General features: G+C 42.1%; 1 protein-coding gene and 1 long non-coding RNA gene across 5 annotated transcripts in view; one reads left to right on the top strand and one right to left on the bottom strand.

Annotated features, from left to right (window-relative positions):
- The window catches only part of LOC116375284 (uncharacterized), a 28,658-nt gene extending 17,804 nt beyond the window's left edge, over positions 1–10,854 (top strand). Inside the window, exons 2-3 of the long non-coding RNA XR_004211036.1 lie at positions 4,756–4,813; positions 10,002–10,854. This is a non-coding gene — a long non-coding RNA (uncharacterized LOC116375284). The remainder of the gene's footprint in view (positions 1–4,755; positions 4,814–10,001) is intronic.
- Positions 3,022–21,361, bottom strand: LOC109896357 (uncharacterized). 4 transcript variants are annotated; one of them, XM_031832161.1, is made up of 25 exons: positions 20,994–21,360; positions 20,671–20,734; positions 20,139–20,201; positions 18,826–18,882; positions 14,489–14,566; positions 14,294–14,353; positions 14,136–14,198; positions 13,928–14,002; positions 13,671–13,736; positions 13,491–13,562; positions 13,323–13,388; positions 13,111–13,176; positions 10,972–11,043; positions 10,791–10,862; positions 10,622–10,699; positions 10,430–10,495; positions 10,031–10,114; positions 9,841–9,924; positions 9,281–9,334; positions 9,026–9,133; positions 7,011–7,050; positions 6,862–6,913; positions 6,119–6,533; positions 5,257–5,454; positions 3,022–4,610 (listed from the first exon to the last, which is right to left on the bottom strand). In XM_031832161.1, exons 2-25 carry the CDS (start codon positions 20,731–20,733, stop codon positions 4,314–4,316), a joined length of 2,349 nt encoding a protein of 782 aa, XP_031688021.1. In that variant the 5' UTR covers position 20,734; positions 20,994–21,360; the 3' UTR covers positions 3,022–4,313. The 4 variants fall into 4 exon arrangements, with proteins under 4 accessions (XP_031688021.1, XP_020346193.1, XP_031688023.1 ...); XM_020490604.2 differs by having other exon boundaries at positions 13,671–13,745; positions 20,994–21,359; XM_031832163.1 differs by lacking the exon at positions 10,791–10,862 and having other exon boundaries at positions 13,671–13,745; positions 20,994–21,361.
- Between the last annotated feature and the right edge of the window lie 3,002 nt (positions 21,362–24,363).

Consider the following 24,363-nt stretch of genomic DNA (forward strand, 5'->3'; position numbering starts at 1 on the left):
AGGGTAGGCAACAACACATCCGCCACTCTGACCCTCAACACGGGCGCTCCTTCAGGGGTACGTGCTTAATGCCCTCCTGTACTCCCTGTTCACCCACTACTGATTGGTCGAGTGTAACTCCTGTACGGACTCGGGAGAGGCGAAGGTCAAGAGCCATGCATCCTCCGAAACACGACCCAGCCAAGCCACACTGCTTCTTGACACACTGCTCGCTTAACCTGGAAGCCAGCCACACCAATGTGTCGGAGGAAACACTGTACACCTGGTGACTAAGTCAGTGTGCATTGTGCCTGGCCCGCCACAGGAGTCACTAGGACAACGCTGGGCCAATTGTCCGCTTCCTCATGGGGCTTCTGGTTGGCTGCGATCCAGCCTGGGTTCAAACCAGGATCTGTAGTGACGCAGCTAGCACTGCGATGCACTGCCTTAGACCGCTGCGCCACTTGGGAGGCCCCACATGGAATCTTTTTGCGCAACATTTTTGACTCATCACATATGCTGCTGCTACTGTTTACTAATCTCTCACTTTATTCGTAGTACATAGCTACCTCAATTACCTCGTACCCCTGCACATTGACTCGGTACTGGTACCCATTGTACATATAGCCACGTTATCGTTACTCATTGTGTATCTATTATTACTTTTATTATTACTTGTTATATTATATTTTTCTATTGTTTCTCTATTTTCTTTCTCTCTGCATTGTGGAGAAGGGGCCGTAAGTAAGCATTATTGCTCCAGGGTTGACAAAGATAATAGTGGTCCTTGGTAGCTCAGTTGTAACGCCAGGGTAGTGTGTTTGATTCCTGGGACCACTCACACAGTCTTGGAAAGCACAAGTGTTTAATGTATTGTACACTCTGTGTGTATATTCATTTTAAATTGATGTAGATGTAATCTTGAATCTGCAACATCTAAATCGGACATTTTCATCAATCAAGCTCAATCAAACCCCATACCTGTAGAGGCAGCGCCCTCTTCCTGTGACAGAGAGAAAAACATCGTCATAATACTGTAGGTTAGTCGGTACGTTCCTTTGCTGCTCAGATTCATTTGACTCAAAACTACAAGTGACCCTCTAGTGGTTTTAAATGATAACACATCATTTTATCCTCCGCAAATTCATCTGAACACATTGCAGCGTTAATATTCCTTGGGAAGGATCACAATTTAAAATAATCACACAATATTCCGGGCAGACAGGAAACAAAACAAAAATTCAAATTAAGTGAGAAATCCTTTATTACCAAGTTCGGAAAAAGACTTGATTTATCATAGTCCCAATCATATTGGTCCTACTACATGTATAAATAAAACATATCACATTTAATCTACAATATTACAATACAAATAAATAATACAAATGTATTACTATTCAACTAAATTACTATTCAACTAAAACAAAAAAAACGATATATTTCACAGTAGGGGAACGTGGGGTAAGTTGTTCCAAAGGGGTAGCTCTGCCATGTGACAAATACAGTACCAGTCAAAAGTTTGGACACACCTACTCATTAAAGGATTTTTCTTTATTTTATATTGTAGAATAATAGTGAAGACATCAAAACCATAAAATAACACATGGAATCAGGTAGTAATTAAAAAAGTGTTAAACAAATCTAAATCTATTTTAGATTTTAGATTCTTCAAAGTAGCCACCCTTTGCCTTGATGACAGCTTGGAGAGCTTTTCCAACAGTCTTGAAGGAGTTCCCACATATGCTGAGCACTTGTTGGCTGCTTTTCCTTCACTCAGCAGTCCAACTCATCCCAAACCATCTCAATTGGGTTGAGGTTGGGTGATTGTGGACGCCAGGTCATCTGATGCAGCATTCCATCACTCTCCTTCTTGGACAAATAGCCCTTACACAGCCTGGAGGTGTTTTGGGTCATTGTCCTGTTGAAAAACAAATGATAGTCCCACTAAGCGCAAACCAGATGGGATGGCGTATCGCTGCAGAATGGTGGTTTCAACCAGAAAGGCCTGAATCATGTAGTCTCCTCTGAACAGTTGATGTTGAGATGTGTCAGTTACTTGAACTCTGTGAAACATTTATTTGAACTGCAATTTCTGATGCTGGTAACTCTAATGAACATATCCTCTGCAGCAGAGGTAACTCTGGGTCTTCCTTCCTGTGGCGGTCCTCAGGAGAGCCAGTTTCATCATAGCACTTGATGTTTTTTTCAACTGCACTTCAATACACTTTCAAAGTTCTTGAGATTTTCAGAATTTACTGATCTTCATGTCTTAAAGTAATCATGGACTGTAATTTTTATTTGCTTATTTGAGCTGTTCTTGCCATAATATGGACTTGGTATTTTACCAAATAGGGCTATCTTCTGTATACCACCCCTAACATGACACAACACAACTGATTGGCTCAGCATTAAGGAACGAAATTCCACAAATGAACTTTTAACAAGGCACACCTGTTAACTGAAATGCATTCCAGGTGACTACCTCATGAAGCTGGTTGAGAGAATGCCAAGTGTGTGCAAAGTTGTCATCAAGGCAAAGGGTGGCTACTTTGAAGAATCTCAAATATATTTTTATTTGTTTAACACTTTTTTGGTTACTACATGATTCCATATGTGTTATTTGATAGTTTATGTATTCACTATTATTCTGCAATGTATAAAATAGTCAAACTAAAGAAAAACCCTTGAATGACTGGAAGAGTTAGGAAGAGGTAAGAACCCACATGGAAAAAGTGTTAAACAAGTTTGTTCCAAAAAACATATTTTCACAAAGTCAGTGTTATAGGTTTCATCATGCTTGTATCCAGTTGAGGAAAGATTACCCAATTATCATACTTGAGTATAATAGAAAATACACTCAAGTAAAAGCAAGTCACCCAGTAAAATACTACTTGAGTAAAAGTCTAGTAAAAGTCTAAAAGTATTTGGTTTTAAATATACTTAAGTAATCAAAAGTAAATGTAATTGCTAAAATGTACTTAAGTATCAAATGTAAAAGTATAAATAATTAAAAATTATTAAGCAAATATTAAGCAAAGCAGATGGCCACATGTTCCAGTTTTTATTGTATTTACTGATAGCCGGGGGCATGCTCCAACTCAGACATCATTTACAAACGAAGCATGTGTTTAGTGAGTCCCCCAGATCAGAGGCAGTAGGGATGACCAGGGATGTTCTGTTGGTAAAAGTGTGAATTAGACAATTTTCCTGTCCTGCTAAGCATTCAAAATGTCACTTTTGGGTGTCAGGTAAAATGTATGGAGTAAAAAGTACATCGGTTTCTTTAGGAGTGTAGTAGTGAAGTAAAAGTTGTCAAAAATATGAATAGTAAAGTACAGATACCCCCAAAAACTACTTAAGTAGGACTTTAAAGTATTTTTTATTTATTAAGTACTTGACACCACTGCTTGTATCTAAACTAAAGTAGATTGTTCTATACATCATTTGGGGTCTTTATAAGCTAAAATTGAAGTCTTATACCAACAGAAGCATGAAAGTGCATCCTTGTGTGGGCTAATATAGTCAAAATTGTTGCCAGGGTCAAATTGAGCCATTGGCTATCAATATACCCCATGATTATTACATTGTCAGTTTTATGCATAACAAGCATAGTTTTTTGAAGACACCTCGCCATCCGTATGATTAGTCATAATTACTCAAATGATGAAAAATGCCTTCCTCGGTAGGCCCTCAAATGAAGTGTTTTCTTCCTAGGCGTAATGCAAGGCATTATCACTGGGATATGAGGTTAAACCAGGGCCTGAGCCTACGGTAAAAGTGTTTTTTCTTAAATACAAAGTGTTAGAAATGTGTCCCTATGCTCAATTTACCCCAAAACCAAGTGACTACTTTTGTTGGGCAAGCTGTGTTTTCAAAAGTGTTTTGTTTACATGAATTCTGATGATTTCCAGAGATGATATCATGATATATACATGATATCCTGAAATATTTAAATATATCTTTGTTAGAAAGAATACTATATTTAGCTTGACCTAGTGATGCTGAATGTAAAAAAAATGGGTCATCATTCCAAACTCTCCCCTACTAACCAGTCATAAAAATGAGCAAAATATAGAAATAAGAAGACTAGTGACACCATCGGTGTTACATTAAATAAGGCACTACATTCTCAACTGAAAAATAAAGTGGCAATTTGGCAAAGTTTGGCCATGTCAAAAACATTCCAGGCACCTTTTTTTGGCTGAAACATAGCACAGATTATAGGTCTACTGCATGTAAAGGAATAAGTAAAAAAAACTAATTGGTCAACATTTTTGGTCAAACGCCTTCGGTTTCACAACCCAAAACTTCCCTCCCTCCCTCTCTTCCTTCACTTATTCTTCCAACTGGGCCAGTTTCTCTGGATCAGACTCGTACACCTCCTCCTCCTCCTCCTCCTCCTCCTCCTCCTCTTCCTCCACCACCTCGATCCCATCCATAGTTTTCTGCAGTTGCTCTTTGATGCGGTTGAGCTCCAACAGTCCATTCTGAAGATCCTTACACACTTCCCTGATCTTCCCAGCAAACTCCGTCTTGGCTCCTTTGTTGAGCTCGATGGAGTCTTTTGCCAGGAAGAACACATCCAGGGCCAGGAAGAGACCCGACATTACTCCTGTGGTGACACTCATCACCTAAAAAATTTTTTATTAGGACAAGCTAATCAGCACATGGAGAACATAAAGAACTGAACCATTTGTGATCTATTCTATATTGTTTGTTTTGATCAGTGATTTGTTTTCTTGTCTTTTCCTTTTCCCTATTTGAAACCCAATCTAGGGATGGACGCTGCAAATTAGCACCAACTTGATGGGGCAGCTCAGTGTGAACAAGCAAGGTAATCTGTATCTAGCAATGTCTTGTCTTGCATGCCGTGCAAATTCACCAAAGTAGCCTACAGTTTGCCTCTTTCTCTCTGGTTTTATTTCGATTAAACACCTTACCCCGGGCCTTTATAGCCTGGCCTTTATAGCCAACTTTCCCCAGGCCTTTATAGCCAACTTTCCCCAGGCCTTTATAGCCTGGCCTTTATAGCCAACTTTCCCCAGGCCTTTATAGCCTGGCCTTTATAGCCAACATTCCCCAGGCCTTTATAGCCTGGCCTTTATAGCCAACATTCCCCAGGCCTTTATAACACAGAAAATAATGTTTTCTGCACTGCGATTATAATTTTGTGCGGCGGAAAAGCAAGTATCCCAATTTAGTTGAAATATTTGAACCTTTAAATGTTCACACCCCTAATCTGTACCAAACAAATAATGTATTATCATCATCATGTACCTGGGCTGCCTTGGCCGCTCCGCCTGCCACGTTGAGAACCTGCACGGTGTTGATCAGACTTTCTGTGTTGATTAGTAATGCCTTGCCGGCCCGGCCACCCTCCTTCATCACGTGTTTGACATTCTGGTTGAGATATTTCTTAGAGATGCTGTCCACGTACTGATCAAAGTCCCACTCCTCCAGGGTCTCCATACCGACCTGAGGTGGATGGAGAGAGATGGAGAAAGAGAAAGCGCAAGGGAGAAATAAAAGGGAGAGTAAGAAAAGAAGCAACAACGTGATATAAAGTCAGAGGTCAAGACACCCAAATCCCCCCCCGCCTCACCTCAGCTGCACACTGCTGGGTGAAGTTTCCCCTAGGCGCAGATCTAGGATCAGCTTCCCCTCCTCCAATTCGAAACCTCACCATTAGTGGTGAAAATACTAAACTAACTAAGATCAGCATCTAGGGCAGGGATAGGCAACTAGATTCAGCCGCGGGTCGATTTGTCAGAGTGGATGGTCGGGGGGGACGGAACATAATTCTGATCATTTATACACCGCAAATTGACCACAGCTAAGCCCAAAAAGAGATTGCATTTGAAAATAACAAGAATTTCATACCTAGATTACATTGAGACATGATCACATTTCTTTTTTTATTCGTGGGAATACATGGGAACAGATTTCCTAAACCAAACTCACTTTTTTGCTGAATTCCTGGTGATTTTACCGTTTAAGATATTTTTATTTTTTTAACTTAAAACTAAAATTCCAAAAGATAGATAACTACAAAATTTGGGGGACCAAAAGAAAAATCACTGGCGGGCCAGTCCTGACATGTGCACCGCATGATCTAGGGACAACTCCACCCTTCACCCACCTGCAAAAAGTCCAGGCACTCCTTGATATCCTTCATCTCCTCCTGGTAATCCTGAATCATCTTCTCCACCTTCTTCCTGTCTGTCTTGGAGTGCACCGTATCGGTAATATTTGCAGAGGCTGACGCTACTCCGCCCGCCGTCGCAACGCCGATGCCCACCGCCGTGACGATGAGCGACGTTCCCATGGTGAACGGCGCCAAGATGAGGCCGGTGATAGTGGTGATGCTCCCAGCAACGCTGGCGACTCCACCCCCCACGCTGGCCTTCACAGTCTTCTTGTGGAAGCTGTCGGCGGCGTCGGCCAATGATAGGAGCTCCAGGATGCGTTGCTGTAAGGAGGCCCCGCGCTGGTTGAAGAGACGCACGAAGAGACGGGCCGCCATGAAGACACGGTCCGCCACCGCCTCCACTGCCCTGAGAGAGAGAGAGAGAGAGAGAGAGGGAGGGGAAGGAGGAGAAAGAGAGTGACAGAAAAGGGGAAGGACAAATAAGAAAAGGTGGCGAATAATTGAGAAAGAAAAGAGAGGGAGGGGTTTGTAAGAACTTGTATCCTTTTTCAAACAACGATACCTTGGGAATCCTGGAGAAATAAGCCTGATCTTACACTATAAATATTATGTCTCGGCGTTATGCAGTTCAGTTGGGTTCCCTAAAGACGTTTAATACACCTTGTATGAAATCCCACATCGACAATTTCTCTTAAAACGACACAACCAATGGCTAAATACATGAAAATGCTTACATCTCGCCTTCATCCGCGTCAAAGGTGTTGGACTCCTTCCACGTTTCCCAACCTAGAGGGAGCAGAGATATAAGCTGTAGTTACTGTAAACAACGACGGGAGAACGAACTTGTACACTGGTGAAAAATAGTGCTCTGTGCCAAACATACCCTCTACTGTTTGCCACCAATCCATAAGACCTTCCTCCTTCTAAGAATAAAATACTATTAGTCACATACACATAATGCAGTATGAATACACAGAGGTATATTTTTTATGCCCACCAGTGTCACAGTGAGTCATATGTTTTAAGGTTATTTTGCAATGTAAAGCATACATGTACAATAACCACCATCCAGTGTCATAGTAAATTATGAAGTGTTATAATGCAACACAGGGCATGTAATATACGTACATACAGTATATCACAAAAGTGAGTACACCCCTCACATTTTTGTAAATATTTGAGTATATCTTTTCATCTGACAACACTGAAGAAATGACACTTTGCTACAATGTAAAGTAGTGAGTGTACAGCTTGTATAACAGTGTAAATTTGCTGTCCCCTTAAAATAACTCAACACACAGCCATTAATGTCTAAACCGCTGGCAACAAAAGTGAGTACCCCCTTAAGTGAAAATGTCCAAATTGGGCCCAATTAGCCATTTTCCCTCCCCGGTGTCATGTGACTCGTTAGTGTTACAAGGTCTCAGGTGTGAATGGGGAGCAGGTGTGTTAAATTTGGAGTCATCGCTCTCACACTCCCTCATAGTGACTGGTCACTGGAAGTTCAACATGGCACCTCATGGCAAAGAACTCTCTGCGGATCTGAAAAAAATAATTGTTGCTCTACATAAAGATGGCCTGGGCAATAAGAAGATTGCCAAGACCCTGAAACTGAGCTGCAGCACGGTGGCCAAGACCATACAGCGGTTTAACTGGACAGGTTCCACTCAGAACAGGCCTCGCCATGGTCGAGCAAAGAAGTTGAGTGCACGTGCTCAGCGTCATATCCAGAGGATGTCTTTGGGAATAGACGTATGAGTGCTGCCAGCATTGCTACAGAGGTTGAAGGGGTGGGGGGTCAGCCTGTCAGTGCTCAGACCATATGCCGTACACTGCATCAAATTGGTCTGCATGGCTGTCGTCCCAGAAGGAAGCCTCTTCTAAAGATGATGCACAAGAAAGCCCGCAAACAGTTTGCTGAAGACAAGCAGACTAAGGACATGGATTATTGTCCTGTAGTCTGATGAGACCAAGATAAACTTATTTGGTTCAGATGGTGTCAAGCGTGTGTGGCGGCAACCAGGTGAGGAGTACAAAGACAAGTGTGTCTAGCCTACAGTCAAGCATGGTGGTGGGAGTGTCATGGTCTGGGGCTGCATGAGTGCTGCCGGCACTGGGGAGCTACAGTTCATTGAGGGAACCATGAATGCCAACATGTACTGTGACATACTGAAGCAGAGCATGCTCCTCTCCCTTCGGAGACTGGGCCGCAGGGCACTATTCCAACATGATAACGACCCCAAACACACCTCCAAGACGACCACTGCCTTGCTAAAGAAGCTGAGGGTAAAGGTGATGGACTGGCCAAGCATGTCTCCAGACCTAAACCCTATTGAGCATCTGTGGGGCATCCTCAAACGGAAGGTGGAGGAGTGTAAGGTCTCTAACATCCACCAGCTCTGTGATGTCGTCATGGAGGAGTGGAAGAGGACTCCAGTGGCAACCTGTGAAGCTCTGGTGAACTCCATGCCCAAGAGGGTTAAGGCAGTGCTGGAAAATTATGGTGGCCACACAAAATATTGATTTGGACATTTTCACTTAGTGGTGTACTCACTTTTGTTGCCAGCGGTTTAGACATTAATGGCTGTGTGTTGAGTTATTTTGAGGGGACAGCAAATTTACACTGTTATACAAGCTGTACACTCACTAATTTACATTGTAGCAAAGTGTCATTTCTTCAGTGTTGTCATATGAAAAGATATACTCAAATATTTACAAAAATGTGAGGGGTGTACTCACTTTTGTGGTATACTGTACATCCTCACTGTCCGGTGGGTTTCCTTCACCAGGTACTGGCACTGCAGCCATCTCCAGTGTCATAGTATTATAATGCAATATAAGGATTGTCATGGTGAGTTCGGTAGTATCATAATGCAACATAGTACATGTGATACATACATCCTCACTGTCCGGTGGGTTTCCTTCCCCAGGTACAGGCACTGCAGCCATCTCCAGTGTCTGGACATCCACTAGGCCCGCCTGGGCTGTGGGCTGAGCATCAGTATTCTGTAGGAAAATAAAGATGAATATAAGTGAAGATATTATTCAACTGTAATATTATTCATGTGAAAATTAAGAAAATAACACACCTAAGAGTAAAAAAAAAGACAGGCATAACTAAGACCAAAAGGAAGAGAGTGGAAATATGGTTACTTTAGCGTCATAGCCAAACAGGGCACCAGGGAGAATCCTTCGGATTTGGAATGTCTACCAGAGAAACAAACAGACAGAAACATAAGAACACACGCCCTATGGAGAGGCCTTATGTAGATGATGTACTTAAATAGGATGATAGTGTTATAGTGTAGTACTTTGTGACAAGTGCTGATGTAAAAATGGCTTTATTAACTGGGTGGTTCGAGCCCTGAATGTTGATTGGCTGACAGCCATGGTATATCAGACCGCATACCACGGGTATGACAAAACATTGATATTTTTACTGCTCTAATTATGTTGGCGACCAGTTTATAATAGAAATAAGGCACCTCTGGTGTTTGTGGTATATGGCCAATATACCATGGCTAAAGCCTGTATCGAGGCACTCCGTTTTGCGTCGGGCATAAGAACGGCCCTTAGCCAAGGTATATTGGCTAAGGGCCGTTCTTATGCCCGACGCAAAACGGAGTGCCTCGATTTTAAAATACTTATGCTTAATTTTAAAATACATTTGATTGTATAATATAATAGTATGATTAAATAAAAAAGCGACATGCCCCAGTCCTTTTCTTATTTTCTTGTGGTGGTGGGGGTCCACTTTTCACTGAAGAAGTTGCTTCGTTGTCTGTGTACCACACGGTCTGTGACGAGAGATGGAGCAAGTTGTTATTTTAGCTAACCTTGTGCGGGAAATATGCAATTGCATTTTATTTTGCAGGTCGGGACATCACAGACGTGCTGTCGTACCTGATTCTCCGCAGGACTGAAGACGCTGGTGTCACTCAGACTGTCAGAACTGGAGGATGAATCGCTGTATGACGGCTGAGTCTCCTGAAATGGAGAGGAAGGGAGTGTGAGGAAGAGAGGGGGAGTATTTAAATCATTTGCCATTTTGCATATAGTGACATTCTACCAGGTTTCACAAACCTCTCCTTCGAGTACCCCGCAGCCAGTCCACGTCTTCGATGAACTCCAGAACAAATGATCTCCTAATCATCAAGCCCTTCATTTGTTGAATCAGCAGTGCTAGTTCTGGAATACATCAAATAACTGGACTGGCTGGGGTTACTCCAGAACCGGTTTGGGAAACTCTGGTCTAAACTATCGGAACTTCCTTTGCATCACGACAAGGGTGTGTAAGTCTACCTGGGTCAGTGCTGTAGATTTGAATGGGTTGACTTTCTGCATCATTCCCTTGAACATCCCAGGGTTCTGAAAAAAAAAACAGGTGAACACAGAAATCACTTAGTACTGATAATAAAATGTTCCTCTACTAGCCCGGTTCTATTTCTATACTAAGAAGGTGTATGCCTCAGCACCTGGGATAAACAGGTTTACCTGTTTGCCTGCAGAACTGTTACTCTCAGCCAGACTGCCAGAACTGGAGGAAAGATCACTGTGTATGGACTGGGTGTCCTGAAAAAGAAGGCAGAGAGAAAATAGTCCATTTGAATATTTAGCATAACTTTGCAACATGATACAGGTTGATCATAATCACCACGGCTACCTGAATCGGTGTTGTAGATTTGAAAGGGTTGACTTTTTGCATCATTCCCATAAACATTCCAGGATTCTGCTGCTGCAATACACAAGGTTGAACACATGGCACACAAATCTTCTGTATGACAGCAGAAGGAAAACAACGTCTTTATGAGTATATCTAATTTATGCCTCATGAACAGGTTTACCGGTTTGCTTTCTGGTAGCTTTTCTGTGGCATGGTGATCCACACAGTCGTTTAGAGGGTCATCCTTTATCACCTAAAATACACACAAATGGATACCAAATGTAAAACATAGTCTTGAATAGGAAAGGACTTGTGTTCTGATAACCCTGTACATGTGCAGTTTACACTAGGGGACATTATCAAGGATAGGTCTAAATGGTACAGTTCAAGTCGGAAGTTTACATGCAGTAAGGTTGGAGTCATTAAAACTAGTTTTTCAACCACTCCACAAATGTCTTTGTTAACAAACTATTGTTTTGGCAAGTCGGTTAGAACAAGTCATTTTTCCAACAACTGTTTACAGACAAATGATTTGACTAATAATTCACTGTATCACAAGTCCAGTGGGTCAGAAGTTTACATACACTAAGTTGACTGTGCCTTTTAACAGCTTGGAAAATTCCAGAAAATTATGTCATGGCTTTAGAAGCTTCTGATAGGCTAATCGACAACATTTAAGTCCATTGGAGGTGTACCTGTGGATGTATTTCAAGGCCAACCTTCAAACTCAGTGCCTCTTTGCTTGACATCATGGGAAAAAATCAAAAGAAATCAGCCAATCAGTCCAAAATTTGTAGATCTCCACAAGTCCGGTTTATCCTTGGGAGCAATTTCCAAATGCCTGAAGCTACCATGTTCATCTGTACAAACAATAGTTTGCAAGTATAAACACCATGGGACCACGTAGCTGTCATACCGTTCAGGAAGGAGACAAATTCTGTCTCCTAGAGATGAACATACTTTGGTGCGAAAAGTGCAAATCAATCCCAGAACAACAGCAAAGGACCTTGTGAAGATGCTGGAGGAAACAGGTACAAAATTATTTATATCCACAGTAAAACGAGTCCTATATCGACATAACCTGAAAGGCCGCTCAGCAAGGAAGAAGTCACCGCTCCAAAACCTCCATAAAAAAGCCAGACTATGGTTTGCAACTGCACATGGGGACAAAGATCGTACTTTTTGGAGAAATGTCCTCTGGTCTAATGAAACAAAAATAGAACTGTTTGCCATAATGACCATCGTTATGTTTGGGGAAAAAAGGGGGAGGCTTGCAAGACGAAGAACACCATCCCAACCGTGAAGCACGGGGGTGGCAGCATCATGTTCTGGGGGTGCTTTGCTGCAGGAGGGACTGGTACACTTCACAAAATAGATGGCATCATGAGGCAGAAAAATGATGTGGATATACTGAAGCAACATCTCAAGCCATCAGTCAGGAAGTTAAAGCTTGGTCGCAAATGGTTCTTCCAAATGGACAATGACCCCAAGCATACTTCCAAAGTTGTGGCAAAATGGCTTAAGGACAACAAAGTCAAGGTATTGGAGTGGCCATCACAACACCCTGACCTCAATCCTATAGAACATTTGTGGGCAGAACTGAAAAAGCGTGTGCGAGCAAGGATGCCTACAAACCTGACTCAGTTACACCAGCTCTGTCAGGAGGAATGGGCCAAAATTCACACAACTTATGTGGGAAGCTTGTGGAAGGTTAACCAAAACGTTTGACCCAAGTTAAACAATTTAAAGGCAATGCTACCAAATACTAATTGAGTGTATGTAAACTTCTAACCCACTGGCAATGTGATGAAAGAAATAAAAGATTAAATAAAATCAATCTCTACTATTATTCTGACATTTCACATTCTTAAAATAAAGTGGTGATCCTAACTGATCCTAAGGAATTTTTTACTAGGATTAAATGTTAGGAATTGTGAAAAACTGAGTTTAAATGTGTTTGGCTAAAGTGTATGTAAACTTCCGACTTCAACTGTATATACTAACTTTGACTCATCACATATGCCGGTGCTATTATTTGCTATCTGTCACTTTGTTCCTAGTTATATGTACATATCTACCTCAATTATCTCACTTCCCTGTACATAGACTCTGTACTGGATACCCCGTGTATATCGTTACTCATTGTGTATCTATTATTTGGTGTTTTACTGTTCTATTATGTCTCTATTTTCTCTCTCTCTGCATTGTTGGGAAGGGCCCCTAAGTTAGCATTTCACTGTTAAGTCAACACCTGTTGTTTATGAAGCACGTGACATACACATATATATGTATTTTATTTTGTGTATATGCTGTATTGTACCAGTCTTCCTGTAGAAGCCAGACTGTCAGCACTGGAAGACAGATTGCTGTGTACGGCCTGAGTATCCTGAAAACGAGGAGAGAAATGGAGAAATGAGGAAAACGGTGAGTTCGAGTATTTGGCACAGCTTGGCATTTTACATAACCAAAAGCATCCGTCCAAAAATGTTTCATCGCAATATGATACAGCATTATCATCATCACCATAAGTACCTGATTATGTGCTGTAGACTTGAAAGGGTTGACTTTCTGCATCATTCCCGTGAACATTCCAGGGTTCTGCAAAAGCAAACCACATGACATACAAAATCCCTTTCAGGATGATCCGCTTTTAAAGTTCATCAACTCATTATTATACTGAACATGGATAAACATCTTTACCTGCTTGGCTTCAGGTAGCTTCGCTGTCACTTGGTGACCTACAGTGTCTGTCGAAGGATCCTCCTTTCTCACCTGAAACACAACGCAAATAGATAACGAATGTACAGAATAGTCTTCAATAGGCCTTGTGTGTAACTTGGTAGACTACATGGTAGGACATTATTTTGACATGTGCTGTACTTGTCTTTCTGTTGTGGTGTTCTCGGCCAGACTGCCAGCACTGGAGGACAGATCACTGTGTATCGACTGAGTGTCCTCAAAACATGAGGAGAGGAAGGGAAAGGGAGAGAGAGAAAAGAGGGAATTTGAATATTTACTGCTTTGCATTAGTAATTATCAGTCCTAAATATTACTATTGTTTTGCAATATGATACAGGGTGAACAAATGTATTTCAGGAGACTACTGTAATGTGACCAAGTGAACTCATCTTCACAACCTGTGTCTGTGCTGTAGATTTGAAAGGGTTGACTTTTTGCATCATTCCCGTGAACATTCCAGGGTTCTGGAAGACCTGAAAGGTGCACAAGTGACACAAAAAGTCATTTCAGTACAGCAGCAACAATACCATTTTACTCTACTCACTAATATAGTCCTATAATCAGGATAATGATGCTTTAGATTCAAGGATGAACAGACAGGTTTACCTGTTTGCCTTCTGGTAGCTTTTCCTGATCCACAGTGTATTTTGGAGGGTCCTCTTTTCTCACCTAAAACACACAAACACTCACAAATTGGTACTAAATGTAAAAAACATAGTGTTGAACAACATAGTATGTATGATCAACTGGATTATGGCTAATACCTGTGTAGAGGACCTGAATGGGTTGACTTTCTGTGTCACTCCTTTAAACATACCCAGGTTCTGCAACACATACAAGCATTATGGTTCCCTCAATTATATCACACAGATCTTTTTTTGTTAATTATTCATGAAAAGGACCAGAAGTCTGACAAGTCGGATCAGTTTAGATACAGAGTATGCAGAGCAGAAATCTACCTGTTTCGCTTCAGGGACATTTCCATCCACAGTCTTCTCTGACACTGGATCTGTAGCTGTACTGGCTGTAGAGGAGGCCTGGGTGGAAGAGAAGGATCAATGAGGATCTTTGGTGTTTGTTTCCACTAAAAATAGTAGCCTGTGCCTGTATTTATAAAGCGTCTCAGAAGGAGTGCTGATCTAGGATGACGTTCTCCCTATCTTATTCATTATGATCTGAAAGGCTAAACTGATCCTAGATCAGAACTCCTACTGTGAGGCACTTTTTTAATACAGTCCCTGGTCCCAGATCAGTTTATCCTGCCTTGCCAAATAGAAAAATATTATATTTGTATGCCTTGCCAACGTGTGACAATGACCTTAGGAGTTTGCAAAGCAAAGGTAACTGAACTAAATGACTATCGCCCACAGCACTCACTTCTGCCATCATGAAGTGCTTTGAGAGGTTAGTTAAAACCTCTTAAGAAACCGCCCCTTTTTTTAAATGTTCGTCTAACAAATCTAACTGCCTGTAGCTTAGGCCCTGAAGCAAGGACATGCAAATTCTTGGTACCATTTGAAAGGAAACACTTTGAAGGTTGTGGAAATGTGAAAGGAATGTCGGAGAATATAACACAATATATCTGGTAAAAGATAATACAAAGAAAACAACAACCGTTCTTTTGTATTTTTTTTGTACCATCATCTTTGAAATGCAAGAGAAAGGCCATAATGTATTATTCCAGCCCAGGTGAAATGTAGATTTTGGCCACTAGATGGCAGCAGTGTATGTGCAAAGTTTAAGACTGATTCAATAAACCATTGCATTTCTGTTCAAAATGTTGTATCAGACTGCACACATGTGCCTTATTTGCTTATTAAGGATCATATCACCTCTATCTTACCTGACACCCTAGACCCACTTCAGTTTGCTTACCGCCCCAATAGATCCACAGATGATGCAATCACCATCGCACTGCACACTGCCCTATCCCATCTGGACAAGAGGAATACTCATGTAAGAATGCGGTTAATTGACTATAGCTCAGCATTCAACACCATAGTACCCTCCAAGCTCATCATTAAGCTCAGGGCCCTGGGTCTGAACTGCGCCCTATGCAACTGGGTCCTGGACTTCCTGATGGGCCGCCCCCAGGTGGTGAAGGTAGGAAACAACACCTCCACTTCACTGATCCTCAACACAGGGGTCCAACAAGAGCGCGTGCACAGCCCCCTCCTGTACTCCCTTGACACAACAATAGAAGGCCTGATTACCAACAATGATGAGACAGCCAACAGGGAGGAGGTGAGGGCCCTGGGAGTGTGATACCAGGAAAATAACCTCTCACTCAACGTAAACAGAATAAAGGAGATGATCATGGACTTCAGGAAACAGCAGAGGGAGCAAGCCCCTATCCACTTTGACGGGACTGCAGTTGAGAAGGTGGAAAGATTCAAGTTCCTCGGTGTACACATCACTGACAATCTGAAATGGTCCACCCACAGTGTGGTGAAGGTGGTACAACAACGCCTCTTCAACCTCAGGAGGCTGAAGAAATTTGTCTTGCTCCTAAAAATCCTCACAAAACTTTTACAGATGCACAATTGAGAGCATCCTGTCGGGCTGTATCACCGCCTGGTACGGCAATGGCAACACCCACAACCGCAGGGCTCTCCAGAGGGTGGTGCGGTCTGCCCAACACATCACAGTGGGCAAACGACCTGCCCTCCAGGACCCCTACAGCACCCGATGTCACAGGAAGGCCAAAAAGATCAAGAACAACAACCACCCGAGCCATTGGTTGTTCACCCAACTATCATCCAGAAGGCGAGATCAGTACAGGTGCATCAAAGCTGGGACTGAGAGACTGAATAACATCTTCTTTCTCAAGGCCCTCAGACTGTTAAATAACCATCACTAGGCAGCTTCCACCCATATATGAAATCCTGAACCTTAGAGGCTGCTGCCCTAGATACAGTACCAGTCTGTCACGCCCTGATCAATCAATCAATCAAATGTATTTATAAAGCCCTTCTTACATCAGCCGATGTCACAAAGTGCTGTACAGAAACCCAGCCTAAACCCCCAAACAGCAAGCAATGCAGGTGTAGAAGCAAGGTGGCTAGGAAAAACTCCCTAGATAGGCCTGAACCTAGGAAGAAACGTAGAGAGGAACCAGGCTATGAGGGGTGGCAATTATAACAGAACATGACCAAGATGTTCAAATGGAAAAGATCTTATGTTTCTCCTGTCTTTGTGCTCGTCTCCACCCCCCTCCAGGTGTCGCCCACCTTCCCAATTATCCCCTGGGTACTTATACCTGTGTTCTCGGTTTGTCTGTTGCCAGTTTGTCTTGTTTATCAAGTCAACAAGCGGTCTTTCACAGCTCCTGCTTTTCCCCAATCTCTCTTTTTCTCGCTCTCCTGGTTATGACCTTTACCTGTCCTGACTCTGAGCCCGCCTGGCTGACCACTCTGCCTACCCCTGACCCTGCCAGCCGTCCTGTGCCTTTGCCCCTACTCTGGATTACCGACCTCTGCCTGACCTGACCTGACACTAAACCTGCCTGCCGTCCTGTGCCACTACTCTGGATTATCGACCCCTGCCTGCCTTGACCTGTCGTTTGCCTGCCCCTGTTGCTGTAGTAAACATTGTTTTTTCAACATAGTCTGCATTTGGGTCTTAACTGAAAGGTGATACAGTCAATAGTGTGAACACACCTACTCATTCATTTTCTTTATTTGTACTATTTTCTACACTGTAGAATAATATTGAAGACATCAAAACCATAACATAACACATATGGAATCATGTAGTAACCAAAAAAAGTGTTAAACAAATCAAAATATACTTTATATTTTAGATTCTTCAAAGGAGCCACCCTTTGCTTAGATGACAGGTTTGCACACTCTTGGCATTCTCTCAACCAGCTTCATGAGGGATGCTTTTCCAACAGTCTTGAAGGAGTTCTCACATATGCTGAGCATTTGTTGTCTGCTTTTCCTTCACTCTGCGTTTGAACTCATCCCAAACCATCTCAATTGGGTTGAGGTCAAGTGATTGTGGAGGACAGGTCATCTGATGCAGCACTCTATCCCTCTCCTTGGTCAAATAGCCCTTACACACCTGGAGGTGTATTTTGGGTCATTGTCCTGTTGAAAAACAAATGATAATCCCACTAAGCGCAAACCAGATGGGATGACGTATCGCTGCAGAATGCTGTGGTAGCCATGCTGGTTAAATGTGCCTTGAATTCTAAATAAATCACAGACAGTCACCAGCAAAGCACCACCACACATCACACTTCTTCCTCCATGCTTCAGTGGGAACCACACATGCAGAGATCATCTGTTCACCTACTCTGCATCTCACAAAGACACGGCGGTTGGATCCAAAAATATCAAAATGTGGATTTATCAGACCAAAGGACAGATTTCCACTAGTCTAATGTCCATTGCTCGTGTTTCTTGGCCCAAGTAAGTCTCTTCTTATTATTGGTGTTCTTTAGTAGTGGCTTCTTTGCAGCAATTCGACCATGAAGGACTGATTCACGCAGTCTCCTCTGAACAGTTGATGTTGAGATGTGTCTGTTACTTGAACTCTGTGAAGCCTTTATTTGGGCTGCAATCTGAAGTGCAGTTAACTCTGAAGCAGAGGTAACTCTGGGTCTTCCTTTCTGTGGCGGTCCTCATGAGAGCCAGTTTCATCATAGCGCTTGATCATTTTTGCGACTTCACTTGAAGAAACGTACACATCTTCTGGATTGACTGACATTCATGTCTTAAAGTAATGACGGACCGTTGTTTCTCTTTGCTTATTTGAGATGTTCTTGCCATAATATGGACTTGGTCTTTTAGCAAATAGGGCTATCTTCTGTATACCAACCATACCTTGTCACAACAGAACTGATTGGCTCAAACATATTAAGAAGGAAAGAAGAAATTCCAGAAATACATTTTTAACACGGCACACTTTTTAATTGAAATGCATTCCATGTGACTACCTCATGAAGTTGGTTGAGAGAATGCCAAGAGTGTGCAAAGCTGTCATCAAGGCAAAGGGTGGCTACTTTGAAGAATCTCAAATATAAAATATATTTTGATATGTTTAACACTTTTTTGATTACTACATGATTCCATATTTGTTATTTGATAGTTTTGGTGTTATTCTACAATTTAGAAAATAGATATTACTGTGCTGTTGCAGCTAGAAACACAAGCATTTCGCTACACCCGGAATAACATCTGCTAAACATGTGTATGTGACCAATAAAATGTGATTTGATTTGAGCAGAACTAACTGATCTGGGACTAGGCTATGAAAATAGTAATCTATTTAACATTACTGATGTAGTAACCTGTGTCGTAGTTTTGAACGGGTTGACTTTCTGCATGACTCCCATCATCCCAGTCCTCTGTTGGAGAGAAACAAACAAAAACACAACTCATCACAAAATCTACTTACAATGGGCAGAGAGAGCATGCTCAGTTGAAGCCTTTTATAACCTTGGTTTTGGGGAGCAGCTCACTCTCAGTGTTATTCTCCTGAAAACAATTGTTTGATCATGGTTAACAGTCAATTGCATCAACTGCATCGTTGTATCGTCTGTAAAAAAACAACAAGCTTTTCGTTAGTGTTGTGTTCACCGACGATACAATGGGGATGTATTAGCTGCTCTTAGCAAAGAGGGCATATTTACATACACTGGCGTTGCTTTCAGTTGTATTGGGTTGCACAAAAACAGTCTACGGGAATCCAGAAGTGAAATACAATTCCATTTCAACTTACTGTGCCAGTGGACAGGAATTTGAGACAAAATATCGAAAGGATTGTATTATTAAACAGACTTTCCAAACGTGGGTGTGTCGTAGACCCACTTCCTCTCGGTCCAACACAAGTTATTCCTTTTTTGCCCACTTATGACGCATGTGCAGGACATCTATTTTGACATGAGGTAAGCCGAGAGGAAGTGGGTCTACGACACACCCACGTTTGGAAATTCTGTTTAATAATACGATCCTTACGATATTTTGTCTCAAATCACCTCTGTCATAATGACCAAATATCCTACCCACCGGCACAGTAAGTTGAAATGGATTTGTATTTAACTTCTGTCTTCCTGTGGACTGTTTTTGTGCAACCCAATACAATTGAAAGCATTGCTAGTGAATGGAAATACACCCGCGTTGCTAAAAGCAGGCTATTTTGGGCTTAGGTTTAGGGTTAGAATTAGTGTTAGGGTTAAGGGTCAGTGGTTAGGTTTAGGGAAAATAGGATTTTGAATGGGAATCAATTGTTGCTCCCCAAAAAGTCCTCACAAGTATAGTAAGACAGAGCTGTCTGTGTGTGTCAGTACAGCATTGCCCCCCCCCCCCCCCCCCGCTGCTACTCTCTGTTATTATCTATGCATAGTCAATTTAATAACTCTACCTACATGTAGATACCTCAATTACCTCAACTCCAGTGCCCCCGCACATTGACTCGGTACCGGTACCCCCCTGTATATAATCCCGCTATTGTTATTTACTGCTGCTCTTTAATTATTTGTCGTTCTTATCGCTTAATTTTTGGGGTATTTTCTTAAAACTGCATCGTTGGTTAAAAGGCTTGTAAGTAAACAGGTGTAAGGTTGTATTCGGCGCATGTGACAAATACAATTTGATTTGATACCTGTGAGTTACTGCTCGTATCATTCTCTTTGTTCAAGCGGTGTGCGGTTGGGTTGCTCATCTCCTGTGTGAAGACAGAAGACATCAATATCATGGACCAAATGAATGAATAAACAAATTAATTACAAAAAGAACGATGAAAGAAACACTATTTGTCCATTCAATAGGACACTTTTTTTGTATCAGGATTCACACAACCACATACACACATAACATGAGCTCACTGGATTCAATGGGACACTGGGGGTGGGGTGGGGGGTAAAAACAATGATACGTTTATAACATTACTGTGCATTACAGTTTTTACAAACTGGTACTTAAACTACTACTACTAATGTTGATGGTTGTAGAAATCATTGTCCCAATTAACCATATTAACAAACATCTCATTTTCAAACTTCACATTTCTCGAGTATAGGCTACTTACCATAATGATCAAGATCAGCAAAATACCTGCGATAAGTAATCGGTCTGTTCGATACTTTTCGGTTTATCGTTCCAGCTCTAGTGTGTGTATTCAATCAGTGTCCTACCTCACTGCTGGGTCTGGGAGGAACCACTGGAGAAGACTTGTTGTCCCTTCGCGGACTATTCATACTGTGTTACATACACAAAAGTGACACATGAGAAACACATGACTCGAATAGAACACACACACAATCAGGTTGTGTTATATGTGTCCCTATAACCACTGATACCGGTCAGATACATAAGTACCTTGAGTTGACTTTGACTAGGTTAATCAATGTCAATACAACACACGACTGGGATATATTTAGCCTACTACATTAGCGTTGGTTGTTATCACCACTCACAACATTATGAAATACGATTAATATGAAGCATTAAAGCCTACCTTAATATGGCACATATAAGTTATAATTGAGGTGTTACAGTAGGGCTGTAGAAAACGCGAAGGAAAACACTTCTGATATTCCGTCACTTCCCTTATGACTTGTCAAACTGGTTTTGCAGCGATGGGAACTAGCCTACTGACGCGGAATATGGTCAACACAAACTTGACGGCATTCAACTTTGTTCTTTCTGCTCCGGTTTGTTAAACTCATTTTATCTGAAATTCCGTCACTGCCCTTGTGACTTGTCATACTGGCTTTGCAGCGATGGGAAATAGCCTACTGACGAGAAATAGGGTTTTTATTTTTTTAGGCACGGCAATTTTTTAACGGCCTACCCTGGGCGTTTTGTGCGCCACCCTATTGGACTCTCAATCAGGCCAGATGTGATTCAGCCTGGATTCGAACCAGGAACTGTAGTGATACCTCTTGCACTGAGATGCAGTGCCTTAGACCGCTGCGCCACTCGGGAGCTCAAGACAAGCATGAACTGCATTCAACGTTTTTCTTTATGTTCCGGTTTATGATAAGCTCATTTTATCGCAAAGAGGAGCAGTACACCAGAAACTCGAGTCGGAACCCAACTGTGAAAGTCAAATGCCCTGTTTCTGCGCTTTGTGAAAAGTTTGAGATGTAAGAACTGAGAAGACCCGCCCACTAGTATTGATGATTTTTTGCAGTCAGAGTGATTGAGGGGGTTCGATTAATCTGGCCCGGGGTTCCCGTCATATCATCGGGCGAAGCCGGGGGGTGGGGCGGAGCGCCCATCTCAAATCAAACAGTAATTTGCACCGCTTGGTCATGTTGTCAACAAGGTTGCATCATGCAGGAATATTTATTCCATAAAATAAACGTTTGAATTTTCAAACTAGTTTTTATTGGGAAGGCAGATAAAGAATTTGTTTGTTTTTTTAAACACACACAACAACAAAAAACTTTTGCTTGTGAAAACATAGAATCCTACTCATTAATACATGTGCTTAATTACGTAACTTTTGTTTTAAATCGAGCCGACTTTGCCTTCTGACAGAGTGGTGCACCTGTCCCACTGAGCTATAATAAGAACTAGAGCCGGCCTCCAACATGTCCAACCATTGTTTTCAACATATTCTACTCTCTGTCGCATACAATCTTTCGTGGGGGCTGACATCTTGCGAGTTCCGGTTTCAGGAGTCCATTAGTGCATACGCGCTAGTACTGGAGCCCAGCCTGACGTCCACCAAATGCATGTTGTCTTTGTCTAGCCTGCTTTTCAACTAGTTAAAGATAGCTAGGTGGAGTCTGTGTGTGTACTTCGGGTTGTACCACCGCATGGTAAAACAACGCACGCATTGACGCTATTGAATGCATGCGGTTCACAGAACGCACCGCAACGTTTCGGACTGCTCCATTGACAATTAACTACTTCCCCAGGATGCAAAGAGTTTGATGCATCTGGTGGGCATGAGGCTTGAGCCCAGAGCATGATGGAGTTGGGACCTGCATTCCAGCACCGGATTGTGGATCTTGATTAGAGGAGAGGGGAAATATGCAGGCACAAAAGCACAACCACTGGAAACATGAAATAAATGTTGTCTACAAGGAAATTATTCAGGACAAAGACTGTGCTCTAGCTTGCTCTGTGTGTGCACCTCAGAAGACAGTTGGATGATATTTGCTATTGAACGCAACACAATCACAACAGCAACTACGGCTTGGTACAGATATAGCTTGGTAACGTCAGGTGTATTCTGGGAGCTGTAGTCCTCTTATTACAGCAAAACAGGTGTTTTTGTTAAATTTTTTGGGTTGTTGAAGACTGATCACATCAAATTAAAAAAGACAACAGTTCATCAGACTTTAGTAGAAACTACATTATGTTTTTAGGTCACAATACATTTCCTTAAAGCATTTAGAAAATGTATAGAGTAAGAGTGTAACGATGCTGTATCTGGTGTGTGATCACCGTCCTGAACTGTCCCCACTAACTTGAGTTGACCCTGCCTCTTAAGTGCATTGAAGTGCCAGTGCACCAGTAGATACATGGATGAAATGTTGCTTTTCATTTGCACTCAAATGGTTTGAGATGTTTCCTATACCTAGTAGAGACAGTTTGGAATGGAAAGACAATGCTGTCTCAAGCTATCGTACAAGATGGTCTGGAGTATTAATACACACACATAATTGTGTTATTCAAAAGGCTGTCCCATTCCTAGGAAAGCTGGGCAGCAAAGTTATACAAACAATAGCATTACTTGTTGAGTCAGACGAGCATCATTTCATGTATAACTGTATTCTTAGAAATGTATGGGTTGATCACATCAGAGCCAAAGCAAAGTAGCAGTTTCTGTCATTCTCCCCAAAGGATAAAGTGATGATCAGATATTAAGCATGGGAGACATACAAGACATTAATAATACATTTGATTTATTCACACCAACTGACATAAGTGTAACTTGCGATTGCCATATCAACAGATTTGATTGGAATTTGATTCATTCCTGAATCAAAACAAAATCAGTAGACAGTAAAAACTGTATCACAAAATAAGAAACTAAACATCCATAAAAGCATTCATACTTGATCAGTACTCTAGATCTCGAGGGCCACCACTCTACATACTAGTGACTGCCAACCAGAATAGTATTGTCCTCACTAAAGTGCCTGTGAGAGGAAGCTATTAGACTATTGAGACACAGCCATAGTGTGTGTCCTCAAGGTGAAAAGGTGATGAATGGGCCCCACGGGGGTCGGCGGGAGGCGACCCCCGTGAGGTCCGTGCAGGTGAACATAATAATGTCACTCGGTTTTTCTAGTAACAGGAACTGCAAGAAGTCAGCCATCATGGTGCGGAGATCTGGGTGCTGCTGCAGGTATGAGGCATACTCCGCCTTCAACACCATGTGTAACACACAAACACACAAGCCAGGTCATGTTGGTAGCTTAGGGGTTAGTGGTTTGAGAGTAAGGGGCTAGGCCAGGGTTAGAGTAGAGGGTAAGGGGTAAGGTGTAGGGATAGACTTAATATGTCACCTTTCTGGCCAAGAAATTGGAGTGCATCTGCATATCCTCAACACACCAGATGCATCTTCTCAAACCCCGGCTTATCTTCCCTCACCTTTGACACACATACACCCAAACATGTAATTATTGGAACACTCCTAACAGTGTAATGTAGCAGTAGTGCCAACACCGAGGGAGGTCGATTAACCTGAGCCGGGGTGCACCCGGCTATGGCCCTTGATGTTAATGAGCAAAAGCGGTGAGGGAGGAGCTTTTCAAATCGAACAGTAATCTGCGCTGCTCGGTCATGTTGTCAATAAGGTAGCATGGTGCATCATTCAGAAAGATATATCTATTTTCAATAAAAGCATATAGTACTAGACAAAAGTT

Source organism: Oncorhynchus kisutch, linkage group LG9 (genome assembly GCF_002021735.2).
Source record: "Oncorhynchus kisutch isolate 150728-3 linkage group LG9, Okis_V2, whole genome shotgun sequence".
Classification (NCBI taxonomy): Eukaryota; Metazoa; Chordata; class Actinopteri; order Salmoniformes; family Salmonidae; genus Oncorhynchus; species Oncorhynchus kisutch.

Bases quoted from the DNA above. Each gene is read 5' to 3' on its own strand.
- LOC109896357 (XM_020490604.2), bottom strand. From the start codon at position 20,733: ATGAATAGTCCGCGAAGGGACAACAAGTCTTCTCCAGTGGTTCCTCCC. The intron at 13,563-13,670 runs GTACAGCACATG...GTTGTGTTTCAG, and splicing joins ACACCACAACAGAAAGACAA to GTGAGAAAGGAGGATCCTTC. The intron at 13,389-13,490 runs GTAAAGATGTTT...TTGCTTTTGCAG, and splicing joins AGCTACCTGAAGCCAAGCAG to AACCCTGGAATGTTCACGGG.